Source organism: Tetrao urogallus (assembly GCF_951394365.1).
Source record: "Tetrao urogallus genome assembly, chromosome: 22".
NCBI lineage: Eukaryota > Metazoa > Chordata > Aves > Galliformes > Phasianidae > Tetrao > Tetrao urogallus.
In genome coordinates, this window is record NC_136835.1 from 1,950,520 (window position 1) to 1,966,046 (window position 15,527).

Genomic DNA, 15,527 nt, shown 5'->3' on the forward strand with positions numbered 1-15,527 from the left:
TTCAGCTTTTGTGGTACTTTTCTTTATGTCATTATGCGATACTGGAAATGAAAGTGTGGAAGTCCTGATTTGACCTCTTCTCTTCTCTTCTCTCTCTTCTCTTCTCTCTCTTCTCTTCTCTTCTCTTCTCTTCTCTTCTCTTCTCTTCTCTTCTCTCTTCTCTTCTCTTCTCTTCTCTTCTCTTCTCTTCTCTTCTCTTCTCTTCTCTTCTCTTCTCTTCTCTTCTCTTCTCTTCTCTTCCTCTCTTTCTGAAGTTATAATGAGTAGTGTATTCCACTTTTTTTTTAATAGCTATAAGTGTACATCTAAAATATGCACCAAAGGAATCTGTTACGGCCCCTGCTGTTACGATGGGAGAATGCTTTGCACCCAATTATGTTAAAAATCAACCATATATGTATGCTGTCACATCTTCAGTAATCCTTATATTTTTATCGAGTACAAAATATTAACTGCATAGTATGCAGTGAAGTGATTAACATCAATGTAATTTATCATCTGGAGGTTTCTTAAAATGAATAATGAGTTGTTTTGTTCAGTGAGGTGTTGACCTCTTCAGAAACTTTGATTTAAAGCTTTCTTTTCTTTTTTTTTTCCCCCTCTCCTTTTTTAGAAATATGAAAAGCACACACAATCAGCCAAGTGTTCAGTTATTTGATTTTCTGGGGCATTAGCCACTCTTGTTTGTGACATTTCCCAGTTGGGTGCTCGTTTGCAAGCTCATTAATAAGGTTTTCTCAGAGGAGTGTTGTTGGGAATGAAAAGCACGCAGCACAGCCTGGACGTTGTGCTTTGGAAGTATTCAGCAGGAGCATGCAGCTAAATATTGGGCATAGGGATGTTTTAGGTACAACACACCTTCCTGTTCCCCTGGGTATGCCTGAGCACGGAGTTCAGTTGGGGTGCAGTCCCTAAGAGCCAAGTCCTGGCTACTGATGTTAGAGGTGACTCTGCCCCTACCAAAGTGAGGTGAAAGCCCTGGTTTGCCAGGTCTGTGCTCTCTCTAACTTCATTCTTGATAAGCAAATCTGCTTGATGTTGGATTGAGGCGACAGTTCATCTCTACCTGTGTATGGCTGTCAACATCTCTGACTTGTTTTAATACTGAAAGATGTATTCCTGCTGAACGTTCCCTAGCGTGTGAGCGCTGTGAGATATAGAAACTGCCAGGAGACAGATTCTGAGAATGGTTTATTACTGCTATTTCTATAGACAATGCAGCTTGTTGGTTTGGGACACAGAACAAAGCAGAGCTGAGGATCTCTGAAAAATAACCATCTTTCTTCAGATGGGCACTAGATTGTATTTCGGGTGATTCTGAAGCCAGAATTACCTAAAGTGGGCAAAAACTCTGCTTGACCTGCAGGATCCATCTCCTGAGAACACCATCTGTCATCATTTCTGCAAAGAGGCGCACTTGGAGAATTAATTCAGTAATCACCAAATGGATTTTAAAACTTGGATTCGCTGCCTAATTTTACAGTGCAGGCAAGAGAATTTTCAGCTGAATCATTGAAAGAATCCATTTTGTAATTTTCTCAGTTGGCAAACAGTCTGGTGATACGAAACCCGTCCTTGTCTGCCACGGAGGAGCTGACCATTATTGTCACATCATTACTTAATGATGTACGTGTTCAGCTGCAATTTGGTGATGGTGTGGGCCAGGGAGGGTTGGCTGCTTTGTCACTCTTGGTGGTTGGTGAGCCCTGGGAGTCGGCTGAGTTCAGAGAAATGTCTCTCCTGCTGAAGAAATGTTTTCCAGAATGTTTTAACTGTGGTATTAATGACTGTTTCAGTGCAGTTTTTTGTGCTTAGAGTGGACAGATTGCTGCGTCGCAGGAGCCGTATCACTCTGAGATTGCTGGAGGACCAGGAGCTGCTGGAGTGTGATGATTCAACTCGGAGATGACTGGCACGGCCCCAAAGAACATCCACCTCAAGTGTGATGTCGTTTATGTTTTGCAGCTCGTAGCAGTGGAATTACTGGGTGCAGCCACACACTTAAATTTACTGCACACGTTTTCCTCGTTAAGAGTATTCTGAATGTGTTTCATGGGGGAGACATGAGGGCAAGAGCATAACCATCATTCACCTGCCTCCTTGCATTTCCCAAGTAAACCATCCTTTTATTTCAGGTCATATTTCCATGTAGGAGTCACATCTAATATGCATTAGCATCCTTGTGGGCTGCAGTGTGTGGGAATTCAACCACGGGCTTGGCAGTTGGAGAAACCCATGCTGTTACCATGCAGCACTTACTGCCTGCAGAGGGGAGTGCTGCCTCCTGTCGTGCTGCCGTTGGGTTTAGTCCTCTTACAAACGAGATAAATGTTCTCAGCAAAACTTGGCTGCCTTCCTCCAGTTGGTAACGTTACGCTGAAGGCACTAATAGAATCAAAGAGTCATTGAGGTTGGAAAAGACCTCTAAGATCAGCTAACCTTCCACCTACTACCAATCTTGCCCACTAGCCATGTCCCTCAGTGCTGTATCTCCATGTTTCTTGAAATGGACGTACCTGTTGACCGGAGGAGCCCTGAGGGGATGGCACAAAGGCTGTGGCCAGCCCTGATGTCCCAGAGCCACACAGCAGAGCTAGCGTTGGGCTGTGCTGGGATCAGGCTGTCCCAATCAGTCCGGTGTCACTTCCTGAGACGACGAGCTCGTTTCTGTCTTTGAGATCATAGGTCTGCCTGATGAAAGTAAATGGGTAGAAATAACGGGCTTAGGTTTTTGTAAGACACTGAACTCTGTATAACATGATATCCTGACTGATTAATGAGATCTAAGCATAATCGATGGAGCGCACATTTAAGTGGATTAAGAAATCACTAACTGGCAGATCTCAAAGAATAGTCATTAGGGAGTAATCAGCAAGTGATGGTATTTTTAGAGTAAATGCACTGGCCTGGGTGCTTAGCCTGATGCTCTTCAGTGCTCCCGTGACTCATTTAGAAGTTCTTTAAAAAAAAATAATAATCAAAAAAGTCGCTGTTAATAATCTTTGCTGATGGCACAAAACTGCCTAACAGTTAATAAGACGAAGAGTCAAGGCGTATGCAGAATGACTTGAGGGTCTGGGTAATTTTTGAACCACAGCGTTTTAAAACTCTGGAAAGTGGGTGCAGCCCGTATCCCTTCTTCACAGAAGTGGAGCTGCATCTTGGCAAATGGAATGGTTGGAATGCTGCAGCAGAAGCTTTCCGTAGAGAAACCAGCGCTTCCCTGTGTGCATGAGGCAAGGAGCTGGAGCTGAGGTGATGGTTTTTCTCTACTAGTGTTAGTGTATCCAATCCTGGAGTCTTGCACACATCCTGGTGTGTAGACTTCATAGAAATCCTGCTGGAAGATTGGATCAATTGTGGAGGAACTTGACAGGCATGGGCGATACACGCAGGAAGAGCCTTAGTCCAACTCTACCGTGAGGGACTGATAGCGCAAGAGCTATGGGTACAGGTACATATAACGTGAGTACAGGTTGCATATTAGGAAGAATTTCTTCTCTCAAACAGCAGTTGAGCATTGGCACAGGCTGTGCAGGGAGGTGGTGGAATCAGCATCTCTGGAGGTGTTCAAGGAAAGGGCAGATGTAGCACATAGGGACGTGATTTAATGGGCAGTATTGGTGGATGGGTAGAGTTGATGATCTTAGAGGTCTTTTCCATCCTTAATGATTCTATGATTGTATTATTTTTCCTTTCCTGGTTGCTTTCAGGAATGTGGGAGGCTGAGAGGTTTGGCCTCATGCATGCCATAATTGACAGGCCAGGCAAGGAGCAGGGCTTGCTGTCGCCTCTCTGAAGGCTGCTTTTCAGTTGTCTTTGAGGCACACAATGCGTGTGTTGTAAAAGAAATCTCATCAAATGCAGAATGGTTTTGTAATAAGTTTTTCAAATTGGTTGCTGCTACAGTGTAACCTTTAGACTACTGGTATTTAACCTTGTATATCACTCGTAGGTTTTGAATGAATTTAGCTTAATAAAGGTGCCTTATTAAATTACTAGGGTTTCTTTTTTTTTTTAAGCCACTAGAAATAGGCATACTAGGAAATAGCTTGAGGTTGTTTCATCTAATTGGCTGCCAGTGGAGTGTATTGTGGCTCAGAAGCATAGATGCAAGCATTTATTTTTGTGCAGTAATCAGGCAACATGATGTTATGAAGTTCCAAGTTGAGGATATCAGGCATTGGAATGCACTTGGTAGTAAAAGTTCTTCTGCTGTTGCTTATGCCCTGGACTTCCATCTGAGATGGTCATTGCCCCACATTGTACTACCACAGATGTCACTACTGGAACGTGGCCTTTTTAATGAAGTGGTTAATAGGTGGCAAACCATTGGTACAGACCTTGAAAAATATCATGCTGGTGTTGGTTGCTAAATGCCACAATTCCAGGTAGGATCTGAGCTCAGGATCTGGCATTTTAGACAGCTTTACTTAAGAATCCATAATCTGAAGACGAAAGGTACCGACTTCAACTGAGCAGCAAAATTAAAGATTATTTATGTCCTTAAAAAAAAAAGATAAAAGAAAAAAGACAGTCTGCCCCAAATTCTTGGTCAGAGCAGGTGGAATTTTCCCTGTGTACTTCGTACCTAATTGAAATGTCAGTTCTCTGGAGTGACCAGCCATCTTTCAGCATTTTGAAGCACTTCCCATTTCCATAAGTGCCTTCTGTAATTACTTGCTTGTTGATGAGTCCTGCTTAGAGGAGACAATCACTGTGATAACTCTATTGGGAACGTTGTTGTCTTCTCAAGTGCAACTGTGTGTTAATGAAGTCCAGATTTATACTGTGTGTGTGACATAGAATCACAGAATGGTTTGGGTTGGAAGGGAGCTGAAGGCCGCCTGGTGCCGCTCCCTGCAGCGCACAGGGACACCCACAGCTCAGCAGTGCTCACAGCCCCGTCCAGCCTGACCTTGGCTGTCTGCAGGGACGGGGCACCACCGCCTCTCTGGGCAACCTGTGCCAGCGCCTCACCGCCCTCACTGCCAAACCTTCTTCCTCAGCTCCAGCCTCAAACTCTCTTCCCCATCCCTACAGTGTGCAAATCCAAGTGGTGTAGATTCACTTCGCTTCTTTCATTTGAGTAATGGAGGCTGTGGGGCGAGAAGCTGGAATGGAAGGGCTCGGCTCTTGTAGTTTTGGGAGAGCCTACTTAGTTTGCAGTTCATTCTCAGTACAACGAGCCTTCAGTGTATTCCTCTTGATTGCCATAAGTAATTGACAGCTGTTAAGCATCTCATTAGAAATAGGGAAATTTGTCTCATTGGAGCAGCAGAAGAGGCCATGCAAGATGGTCTCCATTTTCCCCTGTAAACAGGGCTCAGAAGCTTTTCTCCTCTTTCATAGAATCATGATGGTTGGGAAAGACCTCTAAGAGTGTCTCATCCAACCAGGCTTGTTCTGGCATTAGCCCTTAGTTACCTTAGCATCACCCACTGGGGGTCAGCTTGTGTTTAAGGCATCCTTCAGCCTCGTGTTTCCACTGGAGCTGGGACTCTGCAGCTCACACACATCCATGACACCGTAACCTGTGTGCAGACACTGCTTGGTTTCGTGGCCACAGGAAGCGTCTGTAATGGGATTCGTTTGTAAAATGTTTGTGGTGCATCGTCTCAGGAGAGGATTTACTGGTGTAGCTTATTCCATTACTGAAAATTAGGAGAGTTTAAATTGGTCAAATCCTGACTTGCATTTTTTTTCCTAATCTCTATTATTCCATAGGAAGCACGTTAATGAGTTAAACACAATTAATAAAATACAGCAAGCTGATACTTTTGGTAGCAGTGAACTCTCAAAGGAAAGAGAAATGTTTGAATTGTTTCAACCTTTATGCATACTGATTTATTTTTTGCCTTCCTTCATTTCTTACAGTTGAGTAAATTCCTGAAAGATACACATGGCCTAATGGCATCTGTAGCACTGATAACATTGATAGCAGTTTAGCTACAGCTCAGATTGCATTCTTAATCTGCTTTTCAGTTATAGGAGGCAATGAATTTTTTAATCACGGGCTCCGGTGTGTTGTGGTTGTTTTTGTGGGTTTTATTTTTCCTGCAGGGTTTTGCTACAGCGTGTTTGAGCTGGCTGCCTCACTGTGAATGCTTTAATTCTCTGTGTTTATTTTAGGATTTAGAAGAGCTTCATTTCGACTAACGAAAATCTTGGGTTGTTCAAACAAAAGCAGCGGTGGCTGTGATGCCTTTTTGTGTTTCTAACAAGCATCTCTTGTAAAGCCCCGACGTATTAATATGCGTGGACACAAGGTGTTGTCATACAGTAATATATGATACACGATAAAACATATCAATTCTGAGCACCGCAGATATCACCGGTTTCACCTTAGCATGAAGGCAAATGAGTTCCTTTTAGCTTGAGTGAGTTCAGAGATAAACTCTGGTGCAGCAAAATGCCTTTCCTGGGGAACGGTGGTGCTCAAGTCAGTGCAGATCTCCTATCTGCTCACGTTTCCCATTGCTCATCACTCCGTCTTGAAGCAAATAGCAAGTTCTGATTAGACGAGTGGCATAGAGGGGGCCAAAAGGAGCGGTGGTGATGACTGTCTTTTGGTGTTGGGTGCGTAGAAATGGGATTCTGTCTGACGAGGAAATTTATGAAATGATGTTTTTGTCACGCAGATAAGCCTCAAGTGCGGGTTTCTCAGAATTACCCAGTGCAAGGCCTCACGAGAGAAGGGGAGCCGCTCGAACTGACGTGCGCAGCTTTTGGAAAACCACAGTAAGTTGGGAACTGCCCAAGGATGCACCAGGCAGTGATGGAGCTGTGCCCCAGAAACGTGCTGGGCTTTTTCGGCCTCCTTTGCTATTGCAGAAATTGAATACGCCATTCTCTGCTGCGAAGACGATGCGATAGAATGAAAGAGTGGAGAGATCCTTTCTGCACCAGCATTCGTGCTGCCCAGTCGTAGGTTCCCAGAACAGTTTGGGTTGGAAGGGAGCATCAAGGGCCGCCTGGTGCCGCTCCCTGCAGCGCACAGGGACACCCACAGCTCAGCAGTGCTCACAGCCCCGTCCAGCCTGACCTTGGCTGTCTGCAGGGACGGGGCACCACCGCCTCTCTGGGCAACTTCTCCCACAGATCTAAATTAATTCAAATGAAGACATCTATTTTGATTTGCATTTATTCCTATGTATATATATATATATAAAAAAGAGACTGAGGAACTCTTGCTGTTAGAGCTCCCAGGAGAGGAGCAAGCCCTCTGGTGCAGAAAGGACAGGCAGTAGCACAGGTACTGTGCAGCCATACATCTCTTCCCCAGGGAATGGCGTAGGTGGCAATTGGTTGCAATTAATCTGCAAAAGCAAGGTCAGTGGCCTGTGTGTTGAATCCTAATAAGGTGCAAGTATGCAGAAGTATGAATGGCCCAAAGAATTGAGCACTTGTAAAAGTGGAATGGATCTGTAAGGTAAGGCAATCTGTCTTTCTGTTTGTATTGACTGTATGATAATTCTCGATTTTTGGTGACCTGTGTTGTTTCTATGAAATGCAAGTTTTATCCTTTCTCCTTCTGCCATGCCCTTGAGGCTTTCTTATATTGTTTAAGAGATTAATGCATCAGGAAATTCCTGACGAGGGAGGGTACATTTTTTTCCACACTTCCATTGTTGTTCTAATTTCAATTTCGTTGACTTTTTTTGGTTGTTGTTTTTAATACTTCCTCTTCCACTTGGATTTATGGCTGTCAAGTATTTACTATCCTTTTTTATTTTCATCATGTCCATGAGATTTCTGCAAACATCCCTGAAATCTGTCAGCGTCTCCTTGGTAGCGTGCCCAGAACTGAAGAGTACTGCAGGTGTAGTCTAACTTGAAGTCATCCAGTTTGACAGTTCTGCTTCTGTGGGCAGGGACAGGAAGGGTCTATGCAGCTCAGAAGCAAGAAGGCTTGTGATACTGTCATCCTCCACAGTAGTCTCCTACCTCACCTAGGTGATTTTGTTTATTCCTCCTTCCCTGTACTTTAGAGGCTGGCACATCCCCCTACTCCCCGTTCAGAATCTGTCAAAGCCCCTTTGCATTTCTCCTCTCAGGGGTAACAGCAGTTCCTCCCATTTGCTATCATCTGGGAATTTGATGAATAGGCTTCCTTACTTTTTTTTTTGTTTTTCAGGCTATGAATAAGGCATACACACATTAACTAAGACAGACACCTCTCCCAGGCGCTATGCCACTTAATGTTATGGTGATGCTAGTAATGTGCTAGGAATTTACTTATGTAGTCATTTCACCCGTGTCTCTCGAAGCATAAGAAAATATACAGTAAAAAAATACTGTGTTTAGCTCTTTGCAGCAGTTTAGGATGAACAGAGATGTTTCTTCAGTTAGACAAAAGCATTTCTCTGCAATATTTTGCATCATGAACATTAGGCTAGCGGGGAAGCTCAGGGAAAAACACAGCCAGAATGTAGAAATTTCTCTTTTGTTATTGCCCAAGATAAGACAGTCGGAAGGAAAAACACAAGAAAACTCAATGACAAAAGTAGGAAGATGGTGAAACTGTCACTTTTAGGATATTCAGTTCTTAGAGAAACAGGCTGCTGTGTAGCACATACAGCGTGTGAGGCCTTGGGGCTCCAAAATTGCTGATAGCTCTTGGAAAATGGTAGCTAGGAGCATCAGAAACCTTTCCCCTAACACTGAGGTAGAACTGCAGCTACAGCTCTCGTGAGAGCTGCTGTTGCACGGTTATGGGTGTATTAGTGGTGTGCTCTGCAGTGAGTGTCCATCCTGCCACGGGTGGCAATTGTAGGACCATAGAAGGGCTTAGGCTGGAGGGGGACTTTATCATTTTTGTTCCAAGCCCCAGCCATGGGCAGGCTTGCTACCCACTGAATCAGGCTGCCCAGAGCCCCATCTACTCTGGCCTTGAGTGCCTCCAGGGATGGAGCAAAGCAAGGAAGAGCGCGCCAAGCCTTTGTCTGAAATCAGATGTCAGTTTTCTATGAGGCAGCTGAGAACCGAAGGGTTTTATTGAATTTTGCAGCCATTCCAGTCGAGTGGCTGGGATGCTGAGAGTTGAAGAGCTTTGACTTCACTACAGCAGTCTGCCATAAGCCTGAGCTCTTTTGGTACCTTCAACAGCATTAGCTCCCAGCAAAATACAACCTGTAGACTTTGCTTTTGGAAATAGGCAGTCTGAAGAGTGTGTTATTGTTTAAACCTCCCCTTATTCAGAGCTCAGTGTTTAGTCATTCTGAAAGCTTCTCTATGTTTTTCTTGCTGGTATGGGCTGTCTCAGAGGAGTAGCTGATCTGTCCTTACTGCTGTTCAAAGATTTTCATAGTAATAATAATAATAATAACAACTCCCCAAGCCCTGCAGCATTTGTTTTCCTTACTGGCTTTACCAGCTCTAACAAAACATGCTAATTTCATTCCCTAAATTATCCAAACGTGATGCTCATTTTGGTTCCATTAAGTAAAAGGTTGCAGGAAGCAGGCTGCCAATGGGAGAAGCAGAACTGGGGAGAGAAGAAAGGTGCTCCTGTTTGCTAGCAGCTAAAATGCTATCACTGAGCAGCAGAGCCAAAATTGAAGTAAATAAGTCTATCACGTCTCTTTGTGAAATGGTTCAAACTTGATGCAAATGTACTTGTTCTGTCACATGTCCAGATCTGCACTCAGCACCCTATGGATGCACATGTAGTCCATAGGCCTCAAAGATTTCAGATGTACTGATTAACCACTAATGAACTTTCTTCCTGCTTGCATTAGTGTCTTCAGAAAATTTAAGGTCTGGATACAGTTTCCTGTGGGGTTAATATAAATTTAAATTGAGGAAGCCCGACAGCATCTGGGCTTGAGTAGTGCAAAAAAGCATGTGTTATTTCTTTACAGTTTTTCTTGGTTTTGGGCTTTCTGTCTGTGGATGAACTATTGAAGATGCCATCTTTACCATAGGAAAATAGTAATGTGCTTATTTCTTTTTCTCCCTCCTCTGTAGGCCTACGGACATGAGGTGGTTAAGAGTAGATGATGAGATGCCTCAACACGTTGTAGTGTCTGGTTCAAACCTTCTCATTAGTAACCTAAACAAAACAGATAATGGTACATACCGCTGTGAGGCTTCAAACGCGGTGGGGAAATCACATGCGGATTACATGCTGTTTGTATACGGTACGTGAGAACAACCACCGTTCTTCTAGACTCATTTACACGTAATTGCAACATGCTGCTCTCGGAAAGCTTTGAAAGAAGTTAACTTTTTTTTTTGCTTCCTGGAAGGATGACAGATAGCTCCCAACACACCTACCAGATACCGGGGTGGGCTAGGGGCTGGAAAAGCATTTCTTTTGCTTCTGTGACTCTCGGTGTTGTGCGTCAGGTGCAGAGCCATTCGCTTCCTTTCCCTGGAGCTGTTGTTGGGGGCTCACCGAGGCACGTGCTGTCAGATGAGGCCTGAAACAAAGCTGGAACAGAGGCATGGGGAGAACTGGGAAGTTCTCTAGCCTGGCAGGACTTCTCTGATGATTCCTTTTTCCTTTTTGTAATACGTTTTTTCAGTGTCTTCAGGGTTGGTTTTTTTCCCCCAGTCTTTTATTAGCGAGTTAAATGACTGAAGAGTCAGCCAGCATCCCCCAGTAATTGCAAACCAGTAAATAAATGGAAGAAATGAGATGTCCTAAGCCTATCCGTGGCTGCTGAGCAGACACTAAAACATGTCTCAGCCTCTCTTTAAAGTGCTATTAAGTACCTACTTTAATTCCTCAGTTCCTCTACATTATTTTGCCATTGCTCTAAACCTTGTTGTACTCCTGTCACGAGGTGTTGCATATAATGGAGATTCAGAAGGCACTCGAAGAGTGATCCCCTACTTTAATTACAAAGAATTCCCCTGGGCTGCATATGTGAACCTTAGCTGTTAGAGTGGTTACTGAATGGTGGAGCTGAGCTTGTGGTGGGTATTGCCTGATATTCGGATGGGACAGTAACATGCTTTGGTTTGAAGTTCATGCTGTGCAACAGCTTCTGGAAGCTCCGCAGCCCAAATTCTCTTGTATTCTCTCTGATGCCAGTAATTAGTGCGGAACCCAGCATCACCACTGGCATGGGACCAGTTGTAGGTCCAGTTTTAGAAACCTGCCCAGAGATCGAAGCCTATATCAAACCTAATAGCTCTGTGCTGAAATTGAACTCCTATACTCCAGCATGCAGGTAGTTTTCTGGTGTCTGTAGCTCTGAAAGACTCCAGTGTGCAGTGCTTTCCCTCTCTGAGAGTTAAGTTCCAAATAACAGTAAAGATGGTGCCGTTCCCAGGGGGCATTAACTTGTGGACTGCAGAGTTCAGCTATCCATCAGATGCTGTAGCATGTAGGAAGGCTTCTCATGGTTTGTCAGGAACTCACAGCCAAGTAATGGTTTCTCATCCCACCACATCCTGTTGCTGCATGTTTGGCTGTGCCCCGCTACGACTCAGCACTCTGAACAACATAAAGAACTCCTTCAGCCCTGACTTTAGATGGGAGAAATCCAGAGCTGCTGTTGTAACGGAAGTGATTGGGCTGTGATCATCATCTGAAGCCCTCTAGCATAGAACCTTAAGGAAACCTAAAGGAATCTAGTATTGCTGTGGTGAGCTTGGAGAGAAGCTGCTGGCCTCCCTCCACGTGTCAATGGAAAGCATGCACTTCTCCAGACTTTGCTGCATTTGGCACCTCTCCCCCCTGGAAGACAGTGAATAATATATAGGCTATGGAGTCTGTATGCCTCTGTTGGAGTAGTGTGAAAGCCAGCAGGAAGATGTGCTCACTGCTTGCCCCCTGGGACTCAGCACCCAGCTCCCATCCCCTTTGTGGGGGATGCACTCCAGGACAGGTAGGGCTGATTTAGTCTCCACACCAAACGAACACACCTACATTTCAAAGGTATCAAGTGCAAATGATCGCCAGCAGCCTGGGTTTGCAAAAGAGTGGCTGCTGATCAGTGCTTTGCACACCTTCCTCTGTTGCACACATAGTGTAAAGATATCTAATTGCATTGACACACATTCCTTTCACGCTTTTCCTCCCTATGGGCAGCTGCATCTTCTAGAAGCTTCTGGCACAATTAGCACACAATCATTTCTTGCATTTATTAAGGGAGAGCCTGCCACACAGCATCGTCCCCAGTGCAGTTTGGGAGATGAGCTGGGTTCAGCCACCGCTGCTGGCTTGCTGGAAGGGCAGGGTGATTCTTCCTTCAATCCTATGGAGACGTGACAGCATCTTGGGCAGAAGAGTGAGAAGGTTCTCCAGCGTAAGCGTAGGGACTGGGTAGCTTGGAATGTAGGAGAAGGACAAAATGGTTCTCAGCATATATGGCCAATGTCTTTAGCTGTCTCCACAGTGGAGCGAATTCCAAGGTAATGTCTCTTAACTTTCAGGAAGTTGTGCAGAATACAATAAAGGTGCAGCACATAATTAAAGTTCAGATGTATTAATTAGGGAATCTGAGAGCTTTCTTGGAGATAAAAGAGTAGCAGATGTGTTAGTGATGGAAAGCTGACGTGCTATAGAGAAAACCTAAAATCAAAAGCCTATGAAATGTTTCATGCTCTATTATTGCGGAACGAAACCGTAGTTCAAAGTCTTCCCAACTACTTAGCACATTCAGTTTGATCATCTGGGCATTGATACATATTTTTTTCTTTCACATCTTCTCATATCTTCCTCCTCCTGCCCAATAGTTTTGATGAGGATGTGCCCACGTACGTAATATAACTACTGGGAAGAGCGGCAGCATTTGATTCTGAGCAGGTCAAGTGTCTGTGAGAAGTGGTTATTAGTTACAAAGAGAAGCATCTCCGTATCTGTGTTTCTCATTAACAGTGCGCTACGAGCCAAAACAAGAGTGTTAAAATAAAACTGTCAGAGAAATACTGACATTTTTATGAAAAGATCTCGGTGAAATGGATATTCAGTAATGATGTTTTCATTTCTTTGTATTTATTACTATCTTTGAAGTAGTTTTTAACATCCTGCTGACGTGTATTCATAGAGGAAGAATAGAGTGAAGTTAACAGCCCTGGAAAAAAAAGTGAGATATATTCGTGTGCTGTTGATATTTAGTCTGTTAAGCACAGCAGGGCCCCTCACACAAACCTCCCACCTGGATTTCAGATGTATATGTAGACAAACAACAAAGCACCACTGTGTCTTTCTTTGTACATGTAAACTGTTCTTTTTTGTTGTGGAAAGTGTGCAGTTTATTTTTCTTACAGCTTTCCCATTCCATTTTTCTCTCTCTCTCATTGACTAATTTATGCTGGGTTTTATTTGTTCGTTTTTTTTTTTTATTTTATTTTGTTGAGCGTTGTAAGAGGCAAAAAGGGGGGAGAGTTTCTGGGCCAGGTTCTCCATCTGGACTGTCCACACGTAGCTCCCTCGATGGGGATCGAGCTGGAGGTGACGTCCAGCTGCTGAGGATCTGGCCCTTGGTCTTTAAAGCCAGCTGGAAGTTCCCCACCTGGTTTTAGAGGAGGAAGGGCACCCAAGAGCCATGCTGCTTCTTAGCGTCCTTGTTTTTTCTCTGATCATTATTGATCGCTGTTGTGTTCTGCTTGTTTTTTCTTAATTTGCTTTTTTATTATTTTCCTTTTTATATTTTATCCAGATCCCCCCACAACTATCCCTCCTCCCACAACAACCACCACCACTACCACCACCATCCCTACCACCATCACAGGTATGGTACCTTCATAACCATTGGAAATGTCCTGAATGTTTATTGTCTTTTATGTATGTAAGCAGAGCTTGAAGCCTGGGGAAAAACAACAAACCAATCACTTGATTTCCATTTTATTTTTTTTTTTCTCAAATGCACCCACTGTGTGAGTCCTAATCTGGCAGTTGAAGAAGTTGGGGCATCTTGACTGCAGGTGTTTCTGAAGCATGGAAATCGCCATGGCAGAAAGAGCTTTTGATTCAGTTACTGGTGGCTCATACTGGGTACTTCCAAATGCAGGATGTAAACAGCCTTAGAACTAGGTTTGTACTTGGAATCGTTTTACCCTCGACCCCATCAGTACCAATTTCTGAGCACTTAATTACTTGGAAGCGTAAAGTATGGTCTTGAGTGATTTAATTCACCTAATGTGACTGGAGATGCTTTCTGTCATGCATCGGTGTTTCGTCTATTTCTGTATTAAGCTGCGTTCCTCGCTCTCCCACAAAAAATGAATCCCACCAGGCATTTTTTATTGAGTCAAAAAGTCTCTGTCGGAGCCTTTTTGAGGAGCTGGCTTTAAGAACGTTGAGTTTTTTGCCTGTCTGGTAAGAAAAGATGAACAAAACCAACCAGCTGATCACCAAACCCCTCTATTTTACACACATCCATCATTCTTCCTCACTAGACCCGATTCTCTCCACCCATAACCAAAGCCCTTTCTTATTTTGCTGCATTCATTCGCATCGCCATTTTTGTTTTCCCTGATGTTTTCTATTTCAACTGCTGCTTTTGCTTTTGCTTTTTTATTTATTTGTTTCTTGAGGTAGAAGTGACAAGCAGAAGGTGAGAATGGGCCGTTGAGTAGCGAATGGCGTAACGTTTATTGTTGCTGTAAACCCTTTGTAAATACCTTCGCATTTATCTGCTTTGATGACTTTGACTCTAACAGTGCTGTTCAGGGCATCTTGTGGCTTTTTTTCCTTCCTGAGGTTTTTACAATCAAATCAGGCTCCACTAGCATGGACAAGCAAGTCTTCCAATGTGCCTTAATACGCGCTGTCTGTGCGCTGTCTTTCATATGTCATTGTGTTGTCTGGACTTTGCCATTTTCTGTCTTCCTCTTTCCAGGTGGTTATTAATGATCCCAAACTCCAGCACCCAAGGTTCGGATGCTTGAGGACGCTTCCCCATTTTATGATGTAGTCACTTTATTTCAGTTCTCTGTTTTTAATCTCTTAACCAATTTTCGTTTCAGAATAGGCTTCAAACTTTATTATTTCAAAGTCTCCCTAAAAGCCCTTTGCAGAGAAAACTTGGTCCAGTGTGTCTCAGTGCAAACCAACATGCGTTCAGTTTTCTTTTGTTTTGCAGTAATTTGTGAATTATAGAAGGCTAAAAGGAAGAATCTGTCCTGATGCTTGATTGACCCCATTATGTTTATGTCAGTGCCTGCTAACATTAACCATTGTCCTTTTCCCTGGAACTGAATTACAGTCAGCCTGTCATTTCAGGGATCACCTGAGGACTGTAACAGTGCATGCCAACCTCACCTGCAATTTCAAACTCCGTAGCAGTGATTGTTAATAATAAACAGCAGTGTTGTTGCTTGCTCTTCTGCTGTAATCACTGCCTTAAAATGTGAGGAAATTCCGTTTTCTCTTTGAATAATTCTCACTCTTTCTTCTCTAGCCTGCTTCCCCATCTAATGTTTCTCATCCAGCATTCAAACCTTAGCCCTCCTAACATAAACTGAGCTCGCGGTCCTTCTTCAGACATGTGAGGATCACGGGATTCCCTCAGCCCTTGAGGAGCTGCCAGCATGATGCTCCCCTGTGCTGGGGGGTGAGTTGTCACCAG

At 43.8% G+C, this 15,527-nt stretch overlaps 1 protein-coding gene across 1 annotated transcript in view; it reads left to right on the forward strand.

Annotated features, from left to right (window-relative positions):
- The window catches only part of CADM1 (cell adhesion molecule 1), a gene marked incomplete at both ends in the record, with an annotated part of 156,472 nt that overhangs the window by 117,774 nt on the left and 23,171 nt on the right, over positions 1–15,527 (forward strand). Inside the window, 3 exons of the mRNA XM_079545727.1 lie at positions 6,642–6,741; positions 9,970–10,142; positions 13,617–13,688. Of these exons, the coding sequence (XP_079401853.1) occupies positions 6,642–6,741; positions 9,970–10,142; positions 13,617–13,688 (345 nt within the window). The remainder of the gene's footprint in view (positions 1–6,641; positions 6,742–9,969; positions 10,143–13,616; positions 13,689–15,527) is intronic.